The 23,930-nt window shown below is 35.1% G+C and overlaps 1 protein-coding gene across 19 annotated transcripts in view; it reads right to left on the bottom strand.

Moving 5' to 3' along the window:
- DCAF6 (DDB1 and CUL4 associated factor 6) overlaps window positions 1-23,930 on the bottom strand; it is a 133,356-nt gene that overhangs the window by 103,061 nt on the left and 6,365 nt on the right. For all 19 annotated transcript variants that reach the window (XM_026003352.2, XM_026003351.2, XM_072732926.1 and 16 more), the window contains 2 exons: window positions 16,361-16,422; window positions 4,025-4,117 (listed from right to left, as the gene is read on the bottom strand). In XM_026003352.2, coding sequence (XP_025859137.1) covers window positions 4,025-4,117; window positions 16,361-16,422 — 155 coding nt within the window. The remainder of the gene's footprint in view (window positions 1-4,024; window positions 4,118-16,360; window positions 16,423-23,930) is intronic.

The raw sequence follows: 23,930 nt of genomic DNA, 5'->3' as shown, positions 1-23,930 counted from the left end.
AGCTGGATTTATTTTCTTCTCTGTGCTTTCTGTGAGTCGCATTATAATACTTATTCAGAAAACATCTAAGAATAATGGCCTAGAAAGGCAGAAGTTGGTAGAGTAACTCAAAGATGTAAATAACATATTGATAAATGCAATTAGTTATAAATGTGAATGTGAACTAGTTGTAACATCTATGACTTTACTGATCATCAGGTTACTCTGGCTAAAGCTACCAGACCAAGGAGGTATCTCTTTCCTTTTCCATCATGTCACTTACAATGCTTCCAAAACCTTAAGCTTGATCCAGGGTTATCCAGATAGAAGATGTTGGTTCTTCAATCTCTTGGTAAAAATCACTTCTCTCTAAACCTAACCCATACCCATATCTAAGGAATTGAATACAAAAATTCCTTGCCTGCCTTTTACTGTATTTATGGGGCACCTAACTATGTGACAGGTAATTTACTAAGTGTTGAGGAAACAAAAAAGAAAAAAACTATCATTTTCCCAAAGAAATCACTGTCTAATGGTGAGGAACATGCAAACAAACATGATATAATAATCTAATTATCCACAAAGTACAATGAGAACATAGAGGAAGTAGTGCCTACATTTGCCTAAGGCAATTAGAGAGGCATACCACAGCTAAGAGCCAAGACTTGAAGGATGGATTTAAATTTGCCAAGTAGGTGGGAGGTGTATTACAAACCAGGAGAACATCCCATGAAGAGAGAACAGTGCAAGCAAAAGAACACAGTAAAGAAACCTGTTATGGTCTGAGAACTTACAGGTAGCCGGCGAGACCAAATCAAGAAAAATTTTGCGTACTCAGTACACTCAGGATTTTTTTTAATATTAGATATCACAGGGTTGCCTTTCTTTGGTTTCATCTATACCTTGAGGAGGTGGACCTCTTGGGGGGAGGGAGGGTGACCCAGCATACTGGGGTGAGTCTGCTATAGAAATCCATACCTGATTTAGTTCCTGAGCTTTGCTTGTCTACCTTGATCTTCAAGGCCATCAAGACTAAAGCTTATATATGCTTGGATTGGCAAATACCTTCAGGGAGAAAGTGGCTTTCACGTTCACTTCTCTGGACCCGCTTTTCCCCTTCCATTTTGGACTGATAATCCCTTATTATCAAGGCAGTTACTTATTACTTTTAGGACAAATTTTTTAAGACAATTTTTAAAGTCTTTAATCAAGAATATTTTAGCTGTTTTCAGTGGGAGATTGGTCCAAATACACTTGACTGTAATTATTGGAAAAAGGAACTTCGCTCTTAACGTATATTTGAGACATACCACATATAAAATTAGGATGTGTTACCATGCATTAAATTAATCTTTCCGTGAACTCGCAGAACCTAAAAATAAAGTCAAACTTTAAGAACAGTTAATATTGGGACGCCTGAGTGGCTCAGCGGTCAAGCATCTGCCTTCAGCTCAGTGCGTGATCCCAGGGTCCTGGGATCAAGTCCCACATTGGGCTCCCTGCCTGGAGCCTGCTTCTCCCTCCACCTGTGTCTCTCTCTCTCTCTCTCTTTCTCTCTTTCTGTGTCTCTCATGAATAAATAAAATAAAATCTTAAAAAAAATAAAAAAGAACAGGTAATATGTGACTCAGGATCAAAACACATTATTTTCCTATGTAATTAATCATCTATGTTTTAAAATTTTTTTTAATATTCCTATAGGATAGCAAATTTGGATCTATTAAGACAACTATGTGAAAAAGATAAAGTCCTATATCCTAACTCTTTACAAGTATTATCTGATTGCTCATTTCTTAAACTGGAAATAAGAGTAATCACCTTTCAAATATACATTCCATTGGGAACCATGCATCAAAACGAATGTCCTTTTTCCAAAAATAAGAGTATAAAGAAGAAACAAGATCTTCTAAAACTTATTACACTGAGTATAGTCACAAAATAATTGAAAGTAGGGACTTGGAGAGATAAGTGTACCCCTATGTTCAGAGCAGCATTAGTCACATCATCAAAATGATAGAAGTAACTCAAGTATCCACCGAAAGATAAATGGAAACAACATGTGGTATATACATACAACAGAACATTATTCAGCCTTAAAAAAGAAGAAAAACTGACACATGCTGCAACATGTTAAATGTTAAGGGCATCATGATAAATGAAATAGGCAGTAACAAAAAGACAACTATTATAAATGCTTATATGAGGTATTCAGAGTAGTCAAATTCAGAGACACAAAAAGTAGAATGGTGGTTGCCAAGAGCTGCGGTGAGGGACGAAAAAGGAGTTATTGTTTAATGGGTAGAGTTACAGTTTTGCAAGATAAAAATAGCTCTATAGCTAGATGTGGTGATAGTATCAACAATGTAAATATACTTAATGCCACTGAACAGAAATATTAAAAATTATTAAGATAGTTAATTTTATGTGTATTTTACTAGTTTTGTTTCAGTGAAGTTCTGCATCTTTTCAAAAACAAAAAGATTATTCCATTGGTGTCTAGTCAACTGCCATGAATACCATAAGCATTAAAATTCTGATAGTGGGGCGCCTGGGTGGCTCAAATGGTTAAACATCTGCCTTCCGCTCAAGTCATGATCTTAGGGTCCTGGGATGGAGTCCCACATTGGACTCCTGAATCAGTAGGGAGTCTGTTTCCCCTTCCTCTTCCTCTCCCTCTGCTCATGCTCTCTCCCTCTCTCTCTCTCTGTAGCCCTCTGTCTCAAATGAATAAATAAAATCTTTAAAAATAAATTAATTAAATTCTGATAGTGACAGTCAAAAAGCATTCCACATATACATCATCCCAGGAAATGTCCTCTACTTTAAGGAAAAGATTGTCCTAGTACAACATAATGAATTATAAGAAACCAAAGGGTCATCCAGATGTATTTCTCACATATATATGGTCTTTGTCAATGGTTTTTTAAAATACTTCAGAGCCTACTTGTGTCTTAGTATTAATGAAGGTGACTTTTGGACCCCACCAAAGGGTGGGGACTGGTTGCCAGGAGTAATCATGAGATTAAAGAATTGGAACTCAGGAGGGGAGAGGGGCTGGAGGATGAATCAGTCAATGAACGATTACTTAGTCAATCAGAACTATGTAATGAAGTCTCTATAAAAACCCAAGAGGCTTTTTGGCCTTTTTCAGAGCTTCTACTCTTAGGGAATCAGAATGCTTTTATGTGCCACCAAGCCAGATCCCAAGTTCCACACTGGAATTTGGTACAGGTACCTTAAAAGTAATGGTAGTAGACCTAACATAAGTGGAATTTGAAAACATTGAGTTTCCCTCTGCTAAGTCAAGACAATTAAGTAAAACTACCTCGGAAATAAAATTATGACCTTTCTTTTAATCAAAGATATCTTCAATATGAACCTCAATCAGGCTGAAAGACCTCTATTTTAATATCTTAACTGTTTAAATGTGGAAAAATAAGAAATATATGAATAATTTATTGTGTAAGAGTGTTATATTATTCAATAACAATTTAGTCTGCCAATCCACCAAGTTCTCACTGATACAAAAATAGATGTATAGTTTCTCCAAATTTAGAGAAGAGTCAATAAAAATCAGAACATAATCCTAATTACATAATCCTAAAACTCAAATGATTTGCAGTTTATGGTATTAGATATCACAAAGCATTTCACTAGAGCCTAGATAATGTTTTTGCAAACTAATAATGTTTCTTAAACCACTCGGCTAAAAAGTAGATTTTGTGCACATGAAAGAAAAAAAAAAAAATCACACTGCCTTTTTCCCCCCAAGGAATGGTCTACTGAGGATAATGTTACCTTTGGCAATTTTACCCACGTAGATAAAATGAAGCATATTTCAATTTGCCAGAGTCAAAAGCTGGGTGAAATATACTGTTTCCTTAAGGAGATTCAGGGATAGGAATGTAATAACTTCCAAATCACATAACTAACTTGAGTGAAACAAGGATATTCTATTACAAATGCCCATTCCCAAAATTATTTACAGTTTCTTAATTTCTAGCTTCTTAATTTTTCTCATTACAAATTTTTTAAGCCACTTTACCTTTCTGCTGTAAGGATTACTGATTACTAACTTGGTGTCATCTGAGCCAGATAAAATATATTCTCCAGTCTCATTCCAACAGATTGTATTAACCTAAAAAGAAAGCAAAAAATAAACTTAAGTAACCTGGACATATAAATAAGTAGGCCATCTTTCAGTTAACTGATGTTTCAAAATTTATATCACTAAGAAACTCGTGTCTATGGTAAGGGGTATTTCCCAGCTAACCTACTGAAAATACATACTGCCATTTAGCAAACACAATGTTCTGTAAATTCACAATGAAATGTCTGAGTCATTAAGTTTTATTGTTTAAATTTATTTTAATTAATTCATTTTATACCCAGAGACATAAAACAATGCTTCCTAAAAAGAAAAAAAAAATTAAAAGAACTTATTACAGAGCTATAGAGCTTTAGTAATCAAGACTGTCTGGTACTGTCATGATTACAGACATATAAATTAATGGAATGGAACTGAGAGTCCAGAATTAAACCCTTACATTTATGGTCAAGTAATTTTTGACAAAAGATCCCAGACCTTTCAATGGAGAAAAGAGTATTTTTTTTTTTAAACAAATGGTGCTGGGACAACTAGATATACCCAAGCAAAGGAATACAATATACAAAAATGAACTAAAAATGACCAAAAATCTAAATGTAAGTGCCCAAACTATAAAACTCTTAGAAGGAAATACAGATATCAATCTTTATGAAAACTAGTAACACAATGAATCACCCCTTCACACCCATTAGGATGGCTATAATAATATTTAAAAAACAAAATAATAAGTGTTAGCTAGTGTGTCAAAAAACTGTAACTCTAATACATTGCTGATAAGAATATAAAATTGTGTCACTAAACAGTTTGCCATTTCCTCAAAAACTGAAACAGAGTTAGCCCATGACCCAGCAACTCCACAATAAGGGATATAATATCCAAGAGAACTAAAAACATGTACTAAACAAAAACTTGTACATAAAAGCTCATAGCTGCATTATACCTAAGAGCAAAAAGGGGAAGCAATCCCAACATTTATCAACTAATAAATGAATAAACAAAATATGACTATCCATTTGCTCATAACAAAATATCCATAAAATGAAACATTATTCAGCCACAAAATGAAATGATGACATTTTAAAAGTCTAGACTAGGCCTATCTGTAGAGAAAGAAAATAGATTTAGTGACTGACAACAGCTTGGCAGAGGGGGAATGGGAGTGAATGATAACTGGAATGGACTTTCTCAGAGGGTGAAAATATACTAGAATTAAGATAGTTGTGATAACTGTACAACTTTATGAATATACTAAAAAAAACACAGAACTGCATACTTAAAATGGGTAAATTTTATCGTATATGAACTGTATCTAAATTTAAAAAACAAAACAGACTTCCCCTTCAGGCAAGATAGTATAGCATGAACCAGATTTACTATCACATCTTAAACAACTAAAAAATAGAATATACATTGTTTTTTAAAGATTTTTTAAAGATTTTATTTATTTATTTAGAGAGAGTGAGCAAGAGAGAGCATGTGCACAAGCAGGGAGAGGGGGGGCAGAGGGAGAGGGAGAAGACAGAATCAGGCAGCCCTGGTGGCTCAGCAGTTTAGCACCGCCTTCAGCCCAGGGCCTGATCCTGGAGACCCAGGATCGAGTTGCTCGTCTGGTTCCCTGCATGGAGCCTCCTTCTCCCTCTGCCTGTGTCTCTGCCTCTCTCTCTCTCTCTCTCTCTCTCTCTCCTTGAATAAACAAATAAATAAACCTTCTCTATAAATAAATAAATAAATAAATAAATAAATAAATAAATAAAAATAAAATAAAATAAAATAAAATAAAATAAAATAAAATAAAATAAAGTGGACTTGTCTGACACAGAGTCTGACATGCAGCTTGATCTTATAACCCCCAAATCAACACCTGAGCCAAAATCAAGAGTCAGACCATCAACCAACTAAGCCACCGAGGAACCCTGAAGAGACTTCTTTTTAAGTACACAAAAAATACTTACCAATATAGAAAATATTTATGGGCCATAAAAACAAATCTCAATAATTTTAAAAGATTTCAACGAATATAGAATATGTTCTCTGACCAAAATGGAATTAAGTAAAAATCATTAATACAAAGAAATATTTAGAAACTACAAAATAACAGATATTCAAAAAAGAAATTATCCTACAAATTAGAAAGTATTTTGAACTGAATGAAAATGAAAGCACAACATATCTCAATTTATGGGTTGCAGCTAAACTCTGTACTTGGAAACTTACAGCACTAAAATATCTGTATTAGGTAAGTAAGATAAAGGTTTCATATCAATGCTCTCAGCCTCCAATCAAAAAAATTATAAAAAAGAACAAATGAAACCCAAAGTCAGCAGAAGATTGGAAATAATGAGTATCAGATCAGAAATCAATGAAACAATAGAAAACAAAAACGAGGAGGGAGGAAGTAGACACACAAAAACACTAGAAGCTGGTTCTCTGACAAGACAAAAATTAATGAACATGTAGCCTGACTAATCAAGAAAAAGAAAGGAGGTGGGGAAACATGGAGACACACTACCAATATGAGGAATAAGAAAGATGACATCACTAACTATACATTCTACAAATACCTAAACATTAAGGGAATACTAGGGTCAACTTTATGCCAATAATTCAAAACTGAAAAAATCCTTTAAACACACATACTAAACAAAATTTACTCAATACATAGTCTGTTTTTAAGGCATTGCATTTAGAATTTTCCACAAAGAAAATTCCAGGCCCAGATGGCTTTACTGGTGAACTCTGCCAAACATTTTTTAAAAATAAATAATGAGAATTCTGTACCATTTCTTCAGAAAATTAGAGACAATATAAGTACTAGAAAAATAAGTGAGTTTAGGAACTTTGTGAGATACAGATGAATATGCAAGATTAGACAGGACAGAGAATTAAATCCACAACATGATATCACTAGATACCTACTAGAATGTCTAAATGTATTTTACACTTAATCTTAGCCAAAAGACTGAAAAGTGATCTCTAAATATCTTTTTTAATTATTATATCAGACCTAAAGGGAGAAACAAAGAACGAAAACAACAGTAGCTGCTTTCAATAGCCCATTTTCAACAATGGAGAAATCATACAGAGAAAATCAATAAGAAACATTAGATGAACTACATTTTAGATCAAAATTTAGACATATATGAAACAGTCCATCAAACAGCAGCAGACATTCCTCAAGTGCACACTAAACATCCTCCAGAATAAATCATGATTGATCACAAAACAAATATTAGCAAATTTTAGAAGAATTAAATCTTTCTGACCACAATGGTATAAGACTAGAAATTAACAGCAAGAAAACTGGAAATTTCACCAAGATGTGGAAATTAAATAACATACTCTTGGCAGTATGTGGGTTCAAGAAGAAATTTAAAAAATCTCAAAATAAATGAAAATAGAATTAAAACATATGGGATGCAGCAAAAGCAGTTATAAGCAGGGATTTTATAGCAATAAATGCTTACACTAAGAAAAAAGAAAGACCAGTGAGCCACCCAGGCATCCCTGTTTTCCTATTCTTTATTTCGTTTATTTCTGCTCTGATCTCTCATATCTCCTTTCTTCTTCTAACTTTGGACTCTGTTTTTCTCTTTCATTAATGTGTTAAGTTCTGTTTTTGAAAAGATAAACAAAATTGGCAAACCTTTACCTAGACTTACCAAGAAAAAAAGAAGACCCAAATAAATAAAAATTATAAATGAAAAAGAAGATATTACAATTGATAACAAAATACAAAGGATTTTAAGAAAATACACTGAACAGTTATACACCAATAAATGAGACAACCTACTAGAAACATATAACCTACCAAGACTAAATAAATCACAAAAAAAAATTAAAAATCCAAATAGGCCAAAAACAAATAAGGAGATTCAATCAGTAATCACAGACCATTAAAAACCAACCAAAAAAGCCCAGGACCAGATGGCTTCATGAGCTTTAATTATTCACCGAACATTTAAAGAAGAATAGACACCAATCCTTCTCAAACTCTCCGAAAAAGTGAAGAGGATACATGCCCAAACTCATTTTCTGAGGCAAGCGTTACCATGATACCAAAGCCAGATAAGGTACTATAAAAAAAGAAAACTTCATGTCAATATTCCCTGTGAATATAGATGTAAATATTCTCAACAAAACACTAGCAAATCAAATTCAACAGCACATCAAAAGAATCATACACCATAAATAAGTGGGGTGTATCTCTGAGATACAAAGATGGTTCAGTATACACAAATCAATAAATGTGATATTCCACATTAATATAATGAATAAAAATCGTATGATCATCTCAATATATGCAGAAAAACATCTGATGAAATTCAACATCTTTCATGATAAAAAATTCTCAACAAATTGAGTACTGAAGGAACATATCCCACCAAAATAAAGGTTGTATATGATAAGTCCATAGCTAACATCATACTCAATGGTGAAAGGCTGAAACTTTTTCCTCTAAAATCAGGAACAAGAAAATAGTAATAAATAACTCTTACCACTTTTATTTAACACAGTATTAGAGTCCTGGCCAGAACAATTAGGCAAGAAAAGGAATAAAAGGCATCCAAATTGGAAATGATGAAGTAATACTGAAGTAATACAATACAGATGACATGATCTTATACATAGAACACCCTGAAGACTACCAAAAAGCTCTTAGCACTAATAAATGAATTTAGTAGTTTCAAGATACAGAATCAACAAACAAATATCAGTTACATGTCATGTCTACACACTAACAATACACTATCTGATGCTGAGTTACAAAAGCATCTAAAACAATAAAATACTTAGGGATAAATTTAACCAAAGAGGTGAAAGATCTGTACACTGAGATCTACATAATACTGATGAAAGACAATGAAGACACAAGTAAATAGAAAGATATGCCAAGTTCATGCATTGGAAGGCTTAATATTATTAAAATGTCCACACTACCCAAAGCCATCTATGAATTTAAGGCAATCCCTATCAAAATTCCAGTAGCATTTTTCACAGAAAAAAAACTTAACTTTGTTACGGAACCATAGAAGACTCCAAATAGCCAAAGGAATCTCGAGAAAGCAAAACAAATCTGGAGGGATCACACTTCCTGACTTAAACTTATTACAAAGTCACAATAATCAAAACAGTATTGGCATAAAACCGGACTTACGGATCAATGGAACAGAATAGAGAATCCAAAAAATAACACATACATATATGGTCAATTAATTTACAACAAAGGATCCAAAAATACTTGGTGGGGAAAGCATAGTTTTCTCAGTAAATGGTGTTTGGAAAACTGGATGCTCACGTGCAAAATAAAATAAAATTAACTTGAAATGTTTTGAATGCTTAAACATTAAACCCGAAACTATAAAACCCCTAGAAGAAAACAATGAAAAACTCCTTGACCTTGGTCTTCGCACTGATTTTTCTGGATATGACACCAAAAACGCAAGCAACAAAAGCAAAAATGAACAAATGGGACTACATCAAATTCAGAAGCTTCTGCACAGCAACAGAAACCAACAAAATGAAGAGGAAACCTACAGAATGGGAGAAAATATATGCAAACCATATATTTGATAAGGGGTTAATATACAAAATATATAAAAGGAGCTCCTATAACTAACAAAAAAAATCATAAATAATCTAATTTAAAAATGGGCAAAGGACCTATATAAACATTTTCCAAAAGTACACATAGTCAAAAAATACATGAAAAGGTACTCAACATCATTCATCATGAGGGAAATGCAAATTCAAACCATACTGAGATGTCACCTCACACCCACTAGAATGGCTATTATCAGAATAGACAACACAAAAGAGAACAGGTGCTGGTAAGTATGTGGGGGAAAGGGAGACCCTGTGTACTGCTGGTGGAGCTATAAATTAGTGCAGCCACTGTGGAAAATAAAACAGTACAGAGGTTTCTCAAAAAATTCAGCATAGAACTATCATATGATCCAGCAATCCTATTGTATTTACTGAAGGAAATAAAATCATTATCTTGAAGAAATACCTGCACCTCCCATATTCACCACAGTATTATTCACAACGGCCAAGACATGGAAAGAACCTGTCTATCTATGAACCAATGGACAAAGAAAATGTGGTATATATATATATGAGACAGGATATTACTCAGTCATATAAAAGAAGGAAATCCTGTCATTCCCAACAACATGGATGAACACTGAGAGCAAGACAGAATAACAAATACTGTCTGATACCACTTACATGTGGAATCTAAAAACACCTTATTGTTATAAACAGGGACTAGATTGGTTGGTGGTTGCCAACAGCTGGGAAATGAGCTGTTGTTGAAAAATTACAAACTTCCAGTTATTAGATGAGTTCTGGGGACCTAATGTACAGACCTAAATGGGGATCTATGTACCTAATATATACCTAATGTATAAGATGAATAAGTTCTGGGGATCTAATGTACAGCATGGCTGGTGGTTATAGTTAACAATACCATGTCATATACTCAAAAGGTGCTAAGAGAGTAAATCTTAAATGTTCTCACCACCACCATCACCAGCACCACCACCATCACCACCACCACCACCACCACCACCAAATGGTAATTACATGAGGTGACAGATGTGCTAACTAACCCTATTTTGGTAATCATTTCATAACACATTATGTGTATCCAATCATCACACTGTACACCTTAAACCTACACAATGCTATATAGGTAAATAACATCTCAAGGGAGATGGAAAAAATAGATATCCAAAAAACTAAAATAAGTGGTTGTACATATTAGGGAGTGGAAACAAGGATGGGAGCTACTTTTTATATACTTTTTAAAATAATTTATTTCTATACCATGAGAAAGTATTATCTATTTTAAAAATCAAATGCGGGATCCCTGGGTGGCTCAGCGGTTTAGCGCCTGCCTTTGGCCCAGGGCACGTTCCTGGAGACCCAGGATCGAATCCCACATCGGGCTCCCGGTGCATGGAGCCTGCTTCTCCCTCTGCCTGTGTCTCTGCCTCTCTCTCTCTCTCTCTGTGACTATAATACATAAATAAATTAAAAATTTTTTTTAAAAATTAAATGCAAGATAAAAATAAGGACAACACGTTTTAAAAAGTGTGAAAGCAGAAAAACATATGGTTAAGCTTATAAGAAAGTTTACTTTCCATTCATCCTTAGAAAAATATTTTGAGAATATATTCAATAAAATTTGAGAGTAAATTTAAAAATGAGAAGACACAGAATTCAAAGCTTGTAAAAATTTGAGAATATCATACAGGTAACTGTCCGTTATGAGAGAATCCATCTGAAATTAATACTAGAAAATTCTCCTTTGGGTAAGGACAAAGATGTGACCTTTGATTCTTAAAGATAAAAAGTGATAATACATAACACATACTTTGCCTCTTCAATCATAAGCACCATGTATGTACCAGGCATTCCTTCTGAGACTAGATGAAGTAAATCATTTCTAAAGATTTTTTTTAGTCCACTGTTCTGGGGCAGGTGTATAGTATAGACTATGAACAAATAAATACATGTGTTTGTATAATTATAATTTCAGATAGTGATAGGTACCATGAAGGGGAAAAAAAAAACACAGAAGAAGGAACGATATTGATCTGGATGGGGAGCTATTTGATGAAGGTGATTAGGAAAAGCTTCTCTGATAGGTAACATTTAAAAGCTAGATGAAATCAGGTGAGCTTTACAGATACAGGGGGTAAGAGATTCTGAGGAGAAGGCATAAAATACATAAGGCAGAGGCATACTTGGTGTATGTGGGGAACGGCGAAGAGATAAGTGTGACTGGAACAAATATGTGTAACTGAGAACATAGTTACAGGATGAAACTGGAGAAGGCAAGTGCCAAATCACAGGGCCTACAAGCAATAAGGCCTTGGGTTTATTGTTAGTTAGCTGGAAACCTCCTAGAGAGTTTGGAGCACTTGAGAATTACAAACAGATGATCTATCACATAGTTTTCTTTATAAATTTTCTTTCCACCCCCTCCTTATTTTGAGGAGTTTAACAAAAAGTAAGGAAAGTGCGTATACATATAAGACTTATTAACACCATTTACTAAACTCTGACTTTTACAAAACATAGACAAGTTACAGAAGATGCCCAGGACATGCATAAAGGGTGCATGTAACTGACACTCAGAATATAAAAGCATACAAGCTGATGGAGGTGTGAAATAGAGATAAAAAGGTGGAGGGATAGGAGTGCCTGGCTGACTCAGTCAGTAAAGCACGATACTCTTGATCTCTGGGTTTGAGTTCAAGCCTCATAATGGGTGTAGAGAGATTACTTAAAAACAAAATCTTAAGGGTAGCCTGGGTGGCTCAGCGGTTTATCGCTGCTTTCGGCCCAGGGCATGATCCTGGAGACCTGGGATCAAGTCCCATGTCAGGCTCCCTGCATGGAGCCTACTTCTCCCTCTGCCAGTGTCTCTACCTCTCTCTCTCTCTCTCTGTTTCTCGTGAATAAATATATATTTAAAAATAAAATAGGGGATCCCTGGGTGGCGCAGCGGTTTAGCGCCTGCCTTTGGCCCAGGGCGCGATCCTGGAGACCCGGGATCGAATCCCACGTCGGGCTCCCGGTGCATGGAGCCTGCTTCTCCCTCTGCCTGTGCCTCTACCTCTCTTTCTCTCTGTGTATCTCTGAAGAATCCCACGTCGGGCTCCCGGTGCATGGAGCCTGCTTCTCCCTCTGCCTGTGTCTCTATCTCTCTGTGTATCTCTGAAGAATAAATAAATAAAATCTTTAAAAAATAAAAAATAAAAAAATAAAAAATAAAAAAATAAAAATAAAAATAAAATAAAATCTTAAAAAAACAAGGTGGAATGAAACATGAAAGAATTAAATGTCTCTTACAGAATGAAAATTCAAAAGATACTATCTCTAAATGGCAGAAAGACAAAAGGATGTTTACATATGTTGTTTAAAGTTCAACTGACCAGGGTAGAGACTAAGAACAGTAATATAAAAATTCTAAGAAGCCTACATCTTAAAAAATGGGCATCTTATAAATAGGTTAAATCCTCTTCTATCATAGCAGGACCTCAGTAGACAATGTTTGAAGTTGTTAATTCAAAAAAGATAAACATAAGAATAATACATGGATATGAAAAATCATCAGAAGATCTGAAATAAAAAATTATGAAAAGAATTTGTTTCTGACAATGAGAAAGGAATAGGGAGAATGAGACACATCTATTACTTTTTGTTATGATCTGTTTTTAATCATGTGTATATATTATTTTGACCTGCTCCCCCCAAATGTGTTTTTTGTTTTAAAATATATAAAGACACCTAGGTGGTTCAGTTGGTTAAGCATCTGACTCTTGATCTCAGCTGAGGTCTTGATCTCATCAGGGTGGTGAGTTCAAGCCCCACACTGGACTCCACAATGGGTGGAGCCTACATTTAAAAAATAGTAACAATAGATAAATAAAACAAATAATACATACCTAAACTGTACTTACAACATAATTATAATTCCATAATTGTGGATGGGAAAAAGAGAAGTTTGGTGGACAGGATTACAGAAACTTTTTCCCTCTTTACTTAAATGCTGGGTTCTTTACAGTAAGGAACTTGTCACTGTAACTTTTTCTTTGTAATTTCCTTTCAAGTCTCATGCTTTCAATAGGCAGCTATAGTAGTATTTTCCAAAGTATGATCCATGGATCACCTAGATCAAAATTACCCAAGGCATCTGTAAGACTATAGATTTCCTTGGACTTACATCTCAGAGTTTTACAGAGTTTTACCTTTCTTGTTTTGGTATCAGTACCTTTCAAAAATACCACAACAATTTAGAAGCATAGTGTTAAAAAAAAAAAAAAAAAGGAAGAAGAAGAAGAAAGAAGAAGAAAGAGGAAAGAAGAAGAAAGAAGAAATAAGAAGAAGAAGAAAGAAGAAGAAAAGGCGAGACTGAGTGGCTCAGTCAGTTAAGTGTCTGCCTTCAGCTTAGGTCATGATCCCAGGGTCCTAGCATCGAGCCTCACATGGGGCTTCCTACTCAGTGGGGAATCTGCTTCTCCCTCTGCCTCTGTCTCTCCCTCTGCCTTTGCCCCTGTTCATGTTCTCTCTCTTTCTCTCAAATAATTAAATCTTTAAAAAAATAAAAATAACTTTAAAAAATAAGTATACTGATAAGATAAACTTCTGTAATGAAATAGGGTATTCTAATATAACAGGAAAAATATACCCTTCCTTATTCATGTAAATAAATATGCTGACTTTCAGTAATTGCTGGTAATTACTGTCTGCTGACTCTTGGAGTTATCAAAAAACAGCATAGCGGGACACCTGGGTGGCTCAGTGGTTGAGCAACTCCCTTTGGCTCAGGTCGTCATCCCGGGTCCCCAGGATTGAGTCCTGCATCAGGCTCCAGAGGGAGCCTGCTTCTCCCTCTATGTCTCTGCCTCTCTCCCTCTCTCTGTGTCTTTCATGAATAAATAAAATTAAAAAAAAATAGCCTAGCAAACTCAGACCATAGGGCTTGTTTGATAATGACATTTTTCAAACTTTCTGCCTTTGTTAACCATACTGTAAGTCTTACATCCTAGAGGTAAAAAGGAGAAAATAACATAAAAGGAGTAATTTATATTCCAAGATCTATGTGTTGAATGAGTCAGTAGAATAATGAGAAGACCAATACAGGGATACTGCAATGGTCCAGGCGAGAGAAGAAACTTCAAATTAGGTGGCAGCATAGGGACAGAAATGGAGTAATTCCAGATATATTCTGGAGGGAGAATTTATCTATGGATAAGACTAGATGTGGAAGTTGAGGGAAAGAGAGTAATCAAGGATAACTTGAAATTTCTTAGCTTTATATAACTGGATAAATGGTGGTGCTACTTACTGAAATGTAGGCTATAGATTTAGAAGGGAAAATCAAGTCTTTGTTTTAGCCACCTCACTCTTATGATCAATCTTACCATTACTAAAAATAGAAAAAAACATTTGTGCCTCTTTATTCCACATAATATGAAACATATAGTATCATCTGTAAATACTCCTGCCCCAAAAGTTATATCTGAATCTAATCAAACCTCCAGAAGTAACTTCTACTTACAGGAAATAAAAAATATATAAAAACAAGTTAAATGACAACACAAGAAATCAAATCAGTATCCAGAATGTGGGACAGTCTATAGCAAAACTGAGTCAGAATCTGTACCACATCAATAGCAGGGAGAAAAAACGGGAAGCCCGCTTAGTCTAATAGTGATTTAAGAGGCATGGCAATCAAGGAAGGGACTTTGCCTAGATCCTTTTTTGAACAAACAACTATAAAAAGACATTTTTAAACAAGGAGGGAAATCTGATTATAGACTGTGTATCAGATGATACCAAAAATACACTGTCAATCTTGTTAAATTATATAATGGCATTTTGGTTACATAAAAAAAGTCCATTGTTTTTGGCCACATATAGAGTGAAATGATATAATAGCTGGGATTTACTTTGAAATACTTCACCAAGGAAAAAAAGAGAAAAATGAAATGGAAAATGTGTCCCAATCTTGATAACTGCTAAATCCACCTGATAAGTACATGAAAAGCATGTCTAAAATTTTCATAACAGAAATTAAAAGGAAAAGGATTCTATCTTGGCCCTGCTAAATTTGGAATGCCTATTAGACATGCAACAGGGAATGTTAAGTAGAGAGCCGGATACATGAATCTAGAGTTCTGGGAAGAATTGGAGAGATGGAAGTGGTTGTAGTTTTTTAGCAATGGGACAGGAGAGTATGTCTTAGAAAAGTGAAGAGAAAAGAGGCTGGGAGGAGCCAGGACAAAGTCTTGATACATCCAACATCAAAGGTCAAGAAGAGGAGGAGTCAGCTAAGAAGACAAAGAAGATGCAGTGAGTCAATGAGATACAAAGAGAACCAAGAGAGTGTGGTATCAGCAGAAACCAAGAGAAATATGTCTTTCAAAAAAAGAACATATGTTTAATTAATGTCTAAACTTCTTAAGAAGTAATCACAAGTAATCACTAGTGACCTTCACAAAATAAGTATCAGTGGACTACAAGAGATAGAAGTCTTTTTTCCTCTTAGAAGCCTTTTGATAATATTAGAAAAGTCATCTGTGCTTAAAAAAATCTCCCATATACTTTTCTAAATTCAAAATTTACTTCATTATGTTTTAACATAAAGCTTTATTCTCCCGTTTTATTATAGTTAGTCATAATCTCTTCTGGGAGGATGGGGCATTTAATCAAATATTTGAGCACTTAGTATTAAAGTCCTTCATAGTGATTACTTACACAGCCATCATGCACATTCAGAGTTGCTTCAAGTTTCAGTCTTTGGATAAATTCTCTTCTTCCTGTTTAAAAAGAAAGAACTAAATAAATCATAAGTCATTTTTGTTGAGAAAAGTGTAACAATGAAGTTAAGAGTCCAGGATCCAGCATGAGGAAACTCCAATTTCAACTCTTCCACTTACAAACTGAGTGCTATTGAGTAGTTTAACCTCCTTCTCAGCCCTCATTTCCTCATTAGGTAGTTCTTACCTATCTCATGTGGTTATTGTAGAGGTTAAGTCATTCAAGGATAGTGTCTGGACCACAGTAATCATTTAAATATTCCCTTAATTCAACCATTCATTCAACAAATATACTGAGTACTCACTCCACTCTAGGCAGTGTTCTAGGAGCTAGGAGTCCAGTGGTGAGATAAAACAGAAAAAGATCCCTGCACCCTAATGAGCTTATGAAAGACTATAAACAATGTGTCACCTGGTCAAAGTATTCTATGGAAAAATAAAGCAGAGAGAAGGTAAGAGAGGACTGGAAGTAGGTGACAGAGTTTTGAATCTTAAATAGGTTGGCAAACAGTATTTAGTAAGATACCACCTATTTTTAAACACATCTCAATTTCAGAAATGTTGAAATATTTTAAAGTTCATCTTACAATGATGAAATGTGGCAGCAAAATATAAAATAAAATCAGCCTAGATGTCCATCAATAGTAGAACAATACTGCAAAAATAGAACAAATCCCTTTGAAAAAGAGAAATATGTTTCCCTTTAAAAAATGAATCATCTTTACCAAAGAAGGACCAAAAAGCTTCATGTTTATTCAGAAGCTGTAATGAAAAGAAGCTGAATATATGACAAAGAACAATAATTAGCTAAGTAATCAGGCTGATGAGCTCTCAAATAAAATTAAATTTGATATGCTCTCTGTATACTGTCACAAGGGACAGATTTCTCTATTATTTTTTCTTGCCATTCAACATAAAGATCAAGATCTTCTTGGAGCCAAATTGTTTTCTTTCTTTCTCCTCGCTTATAACTGGTAAGCTGGCTAGGTAAAGGATGAACATGTGGGTTAAAGAATTTTCTTTTTTGTGTGTGGGGGAATGCTGTATGATTCTGAAACATTGGAATAAAACAACCAACAGAAATTTAGTAAAGTATTTTCATGAATTGGCTGTACTTTATATAATTAACTTTTCAAATCTGAGTTTCAGTTTTAAAAAATGCTAACTAGTAAACAGAAAACAATAAAAAAAATTTTCTTCCTTTGGCCAACGGCAGGCTTGGCAATCCCACTGAGTTATATAATTAAGAGTTAAGAAACAGTATTCAAATTAACAACTTGATGGTAATTAAAATTCATTAAAGTGCTAAAAAAAAGCAGCAGCAGCACCAAAAAAATTTTTCCCAAAATTTTTAAAATCTAGGTTTGAAAACAGGGCTCTAGCCATCTCTGTCTAAAGAAAATGGTGGTGGGACATGAGAATAGAAGACAAAGTAAATTCTTCTAGCAAGAACTCCTACACATGAAACCTGCACATAAAAACATGCACTGAGACATTACAGTTATGTAACAGCTCCTGAATGATATTTCTGTATGTGACTTTGGAGATCAAAATGACTATGTTGTCCACACATCCCACTAAATGTGCTTCCAGAACAAACTAGTACAAACCTCCTTTTCCCTTTTAGTAATTAAATGCACTACCAAAAAATAGGAGCTGACAGACGCCATAAAGAACTGTAAGTTTACTAGGGTCAACTAATCTTATGGAAAAAAGACAGTCTCTTCAACAAATGGTGTTGGTAACACTGCACAGTCCCATGCAAAAGAATGACACTTGACCATTTCCTCACACCAGACACAAAAATAAACTCAAAATGGATGAAAGATCTAAACATGAGATAAGAACCCATCAAAATCCTAGAGAATACAGACAGCACTACCTCTGTGACCTTGGCCACACCAGCTTCCTGCTAGACCCATCTCCAAAGGCAAGGGAAACAAAGGAAAAATGAACTATTGGGACTTCACAAGATAAAAAGCTTTTGCACAACAAAGGAAATGGTCAACAAAACCAAAAGACAACCAACAGAATGGGAGAAGATATCTGCAAATGTCTTATCAGATAAAAGGCTAGTGTCCAAAATCTATAAAGAATTTATCAAACTTACCACCCAAAGAACAAATAAACCAATCAAGAAATGGGCAGAAGACACGGACATTTCTCCAAAGAACATATACAAATGGCCAACAGACAAATGAAGAAATGCTCAACATCACTCAGCATCAGGGAAATAATACAAATCAAAACCACAATGAGATACCACCTCACACCAGTCAGACTGGTATTAAAATCAACAAATCAGGAAATGACAGATATTGGCGAGGATGCAGGGAAAGGGGAACCCTCTTATACCGTCAGTGGGAATGCAAGCTGGTGCAGTCACTCTGGGAAACAGCATGGAGCTTCCTCCAAAAGTTGAATATAGAGCTACCCTATGACCCAGCAACTGCGCTACTTGCCATCTGCAACAATGTGGATGGAACTAGAGGGTATTATGCTAAATGAAGTAAGTCAATAAAAGAAAAGTAATTATCATACGATCTCACACATATGCAGAATTTAAGAAACAAAACAGAGGAACATAGGGGAAGAGAGGACAAAATAGAACAAGAGAAATTAGAGGGAGACAAACCATAAAAGACTCTTAATCATAGGAAACAGGGTAGCTGGAGGGGATGGAGATGGGGGGATGGGATAACTGGGTGATGGGCATTAAGGAGGGCACGTGATAAAATATGCACTGTGTGTTATATAACACTGATGAATCACTGAACTTTACCTCTGAAACTAATAACACACTATATGTTAATTAAATCTAAATTTAAAAAACGAAAAAAACGAACTGTAAGTTTAAAAAACTGAGCCCCCTCAAGTTAAAATAAAAATAAACTCATACCTGTTATTAAAAACTGAGAAGTCTAGACTACTTATAAGCTAAGTACCTGCTATACCACCTCATGAATGCCTGCAGAAGACACAAGTCTCCTGAGTTAGAGGCAAAGGATTTTTTCACTCAAGCAGTGTTAAGCCTCAGGTTCACACTTGTTCCTTGTCCCCCAATTTCCACAGGGAAATACAGAGCAGTCTAGGTGAATACTGTACATGCAGTGGGTTTGAATCACAACCGGGGACCCTGAAGTGAGGGAATCCAAATTTTTTAAAATATCAAGCAAACCTGCCCAAAGAGTGACATTACTTTTGTTAGACAATAAATAAATCTGCCCTCTGCTCCAGAGAGATACTGTAACTTCCAAAGTTATTTCCTATATATCTATCACTGAAAAGATAGTCCAGAACAAAGCAGCCAGTGCCTCAGCTCACAAATGTGCACAAATGCAAGAGACATGGAGAACTGTCTCATAACAATTACACAATTATTACAGGTGAATTTACCTATCCCTGTGGTTTCCTACTCAAGTCTTTCCTACAACTCATGCTGTCTCTCAGAACTCCATCACTGCTTTGACATTCTATCTTAATAGACTATAAGCTCAATAAAAGGGAAACACTCTTGTTCACCCAAGCATCCTAAATGCTTACTTAGAAAACAGTACCTCGGACAAAATAGGCATTCGATATACATTTGCTGAATCAGTGAATAAGTAAATGGGATCATAACATTCATTCTGTTCTATAATGCTTTCCCTCAATAATACAGAGTGAACATCTTTCAATGACAGTATAGAGCTACTGCTCATTTTTAATGGCTGTATAACTTATTAAACAGCTTTGTAACTTATTTATTCACACACCTACCTCCCTTATTACACTCTGAGATATCTGAGCTAAGAAGTGTTAAACCAGGTTCAAATGCCCAACTTAGAACATACTATGCATAAGCTGGGCAAAATATAACCTCTCAGAGCCTTTGTTTACATTTCTGTAAGTTTTACATTTGATAGGAACAGATTGTCAGGAGTAAATTAATCACCATACTCAAAACTTATAGATGTGCCTGATAAGCTCTAAACTTAAGTTTTCTCCCTATGTACAGGTGGTATTGTTCTAAGTTAATACTGCCTGAAAAGAGAGGAATGTTTTTTTTTTTTTTCGTAAACGACCTCATTTAGGAGTTGAGGTAAGTTCTGTTAAGGAAAAAGAGTAAGGCTGGTGATAGTGAGAGAAAGAGATAGAAAAGCACTTACACAAAATTTTTTACTTTACTCTATTGTCCTTTGAGCTCTTTGTCTTTATGCCAACCTTCCCAGTCATCTCCACATACTGCCTTCCTGAGCTCACTGTCAGGTCTTTCCCCTGCCCTGCATTGTCCCTGTGGCTCCCTCCTCTCCACAGGCTTTATTCTTAGAAATCATAGGTTATTGATAAATCAGTGGGCCCTTTCAAGACACATTTTTCATGACCTCAGTCTTAATTTGTCACAGCTAACTGCTATCTCCTTAAAATAATCTTCCTCTTTGGCTACTACTGCACCGTAACAGCTAACCAGGAATACTGAAAATCAAAGGGTGACAAAACTACCTTTGAGATGAGACAGAACACAGAACTGTTTCATCTTTGACAAAGCACAAGACAAGGGGGCTACCATTAAAGTGTGTAAGAAGAAAACAGTGAAATTCAAACCGAATGCTTGAAGGCCAATTATGGGCTAGCGAGACAGTTGAGAATCTCTGAGATTATAGACAGGCAGAGTCCTTCATTCAGCCACCAGCTCTTTTCCATTAGCTTCTATCAAGAGCTCACAAGAAACATGGAAAATAGGGCAGAAGACAAGAAAGAGTCCCAGTTTGGTAGGACACAGGAATGAAACTCCACTCACTTTTCAGGCCCTTCTCTCAGGGGAAGCTAAAGTCACTGGGGAAACTCCAGACAGAAATGGCCTCAGCAAATGCCTCCTATCTCTGAGGCAGGAAACTTTCACTCTCATTTCAGGCAACGGCAACTACCCCAAGAAAGAGATAAAAGCATATATTGCCCACATTGCCTATCCTTGAGAGAAAGGCAGGAAACTCCTCCCATCTGAAAAATAATTAACATTGTGTGTTGGCATTGAAATGTGTCAACTCACACTGAACCATATTCCCAGAATTCCTTTCCTGTATACTTCTTAGAAAGAAGTCTTTACACAAGACTGGTGGTTGGAAGTAAAGTAACAGCCATATTGACTTTCACATCAGAAGGTTGGAGCTCCACAGCCCCGGTGGCTCAGAGGTTTAGCACCGCCTTCAGCCCAGAGTGTGATCCTGGAGACCCAGGATGGAGTCCCACATCAGGTTCCCTGCATGGAGCCTGCTTCTCCCTCTGCCTGTGTCTCTGCCTCTCTCTGTGTCTCTCATGAATAAATAAATAAAATCTTAAAAAAAATTCAATACACTAATATGCCAAATTAACAGAATTGATGAAAGAGAAATCATATAATCAACTTAATAGATGCAGGAAAAAAACTCTGACAAAATTCAGCAGCTAGTCATGACAACCATTCTCGGCAATCTAAGAAAGGAGATTTCTTCAAAGGGTGTCTACAAAAAACACATCATTAACAAGATATTTAAGAGTGAAAACAAATGTTTTCGAAGATGAGGAATGAGGTAAGGATGCCCACTCTCAGTACTTCCACTCAAGATTCTGGGGCAATACTGGACAGTGCAATTAAGCATGAAAAAGGGAAAAAGAAGAAAAATAAAATACAGGTAAAAAAGGAAGAAGCAAAACTATTTTAAAATGCAGTGGTATCATCTACATAAAAATCCCCTAAATCTGCAAAAAAAAAAAAAAAATTGTAAGAAGTAACTGGGGTGTGTGGCTGGCTCAGTTGGTAGAGCATGCAACTCCTGATCTCTGGGTCATGAGTTCAAGCTTCACGTTAGGGGTAGACATTACAAGAAGAAGAGGAAGAGAAAGAAGAAATGAGTAGGTTTAGTAAAGTTGCAGGATATAAGGCTAATAAAAAAAATCAACTATATTTCAATACACCCAAAATGAACTGGATACTGAAATTAAAAAACAATACTATCTAAAATAGTATTTAAAATATTATGGTACAAGGATAAATATAACAAAATATGAGTAAGACTGTACACTGAGAAACAGAAAACATGAGAGAAATGAAAGAATACATAAATAATTGAAGACAAAAATGACCATGTGTTGAATGTTCAATATTGTAAAGACTGTAATTCTCTGAAATAACATATAGATTCAACACAGTATCAATCAAAACCCCAATAGTATTTTTTGCAGAAATTGACAAACTGATTCTAAAATTTATATGGGAATGAGAGATGCCTAGCTGGCTTAGTCAATAGAACATGTAACTCTTGATCTTTGGGTCAAGAGTTCAAGCCTCACAATGGAGGTGGAGTTTATTTAAAACAAAACAAAAAAAATTTACATGGAAATGAAAAGAACCCAGAATAGCCAAAATAATTTTGAACAAATAGAACTATGTTCAAAATATTGCACTAGCTGATTTCAATATTCACCATAAAGACATGAAAAACTAGCATAAAGACAGACGCCTACCTCAATGGAACATGGTAGAGATATAAATTTACATATATGGCAAATTAATTTTCAACAAAGGGGACAAGATCGTTTTTTTCACAGATGATGCTGGAACAACTGCACATTCATATGCAAAGAAATTAAAAGACCCTTACCTCACAGCACATATGAAAATTAACTCAAAATTGTTCATAGACCTAAATGTAAGAATTGAAAATAGAAAACTTCTAGGGAAAAAAAAAAAAAACAGTATAAATCTTTGTGACTTTGGATTAGGTAAAGATTCCTAAATAGACAGAAAAAGCATAAACTAAAAGACGCTGTTAAGAAGCTGTTAAGAAAAGACAAGACGGGGCACCTGGGTGGCTCAGTGATTGCGCATCTGCCTTTGGCTCAGGTCATGATCTCAGGGTCCTGGGATCAGGATTGAGTCCTGCATCAGGCTCCCTGCAGGAAGCCTGTTTCTCCCTCTGCCTAGGTCTCTGCCTCTGTGTCTCTCATGAATAAATAAATTTTTTTTTAAAAAAGAAAAAAAACTGGGAGAAAAATATTTGCAAAATGTGTATTCGATTAAGAGCTTGTATCAAGAATATATAAAGAATTCTTACAATATTAAGAAGGTACATCTGAACACTTAACCAAATATACGGATGGCAAATAAGCCATGAAAAGATATTCAACATCACTAATCATTAGGAATAAATCAAATGTAAATAATAATAATAATATTATTATACCCACATACCTAGAAATGCTAAAATTAGGAAGACTCAATGCCAAGTGCTGTGGGAACACAGTATGGTAAAACTATTTTGAAAAACAGTCTAGCAATTTCTTATAAAGTTAAATACACTTATACAACATAGCAATCCCATTGCAGGTATTACGAAGAAATAAGAATTGAAAAGGGTCCTATTCTAGTTACTTTTCCCGAGGGTAAATAAGATTTCATTATTTATATTTTCTTTATTAGCCTACAATGTTGTTTGTTGTTTTTTGGTTTTTGTTTTTTAAGATTTTTTCTATTCATGAAAGACACAGAG

Source organism: Vulpes vulpes, chromosome 13 (assembly GCF_048418805.1).
Source record: "Vulpes vulpes isolate BD-2025 chromosome 13, VulVul3, whole genome shotgun sequence".
In the NCBI taxonomy this organism is placed as follows: domain Eukaryota; kingdom Metazoa; phylum Chordata; class Mammalia; order Carnivora; family Canidae; genus Vulpes; species Vulpes vulpes.
The sequence above is the reverse complement of the archived record's forward strand: the minus strand, read 5'-3'. Positions and strand labels throughout refer to the sequence as shown.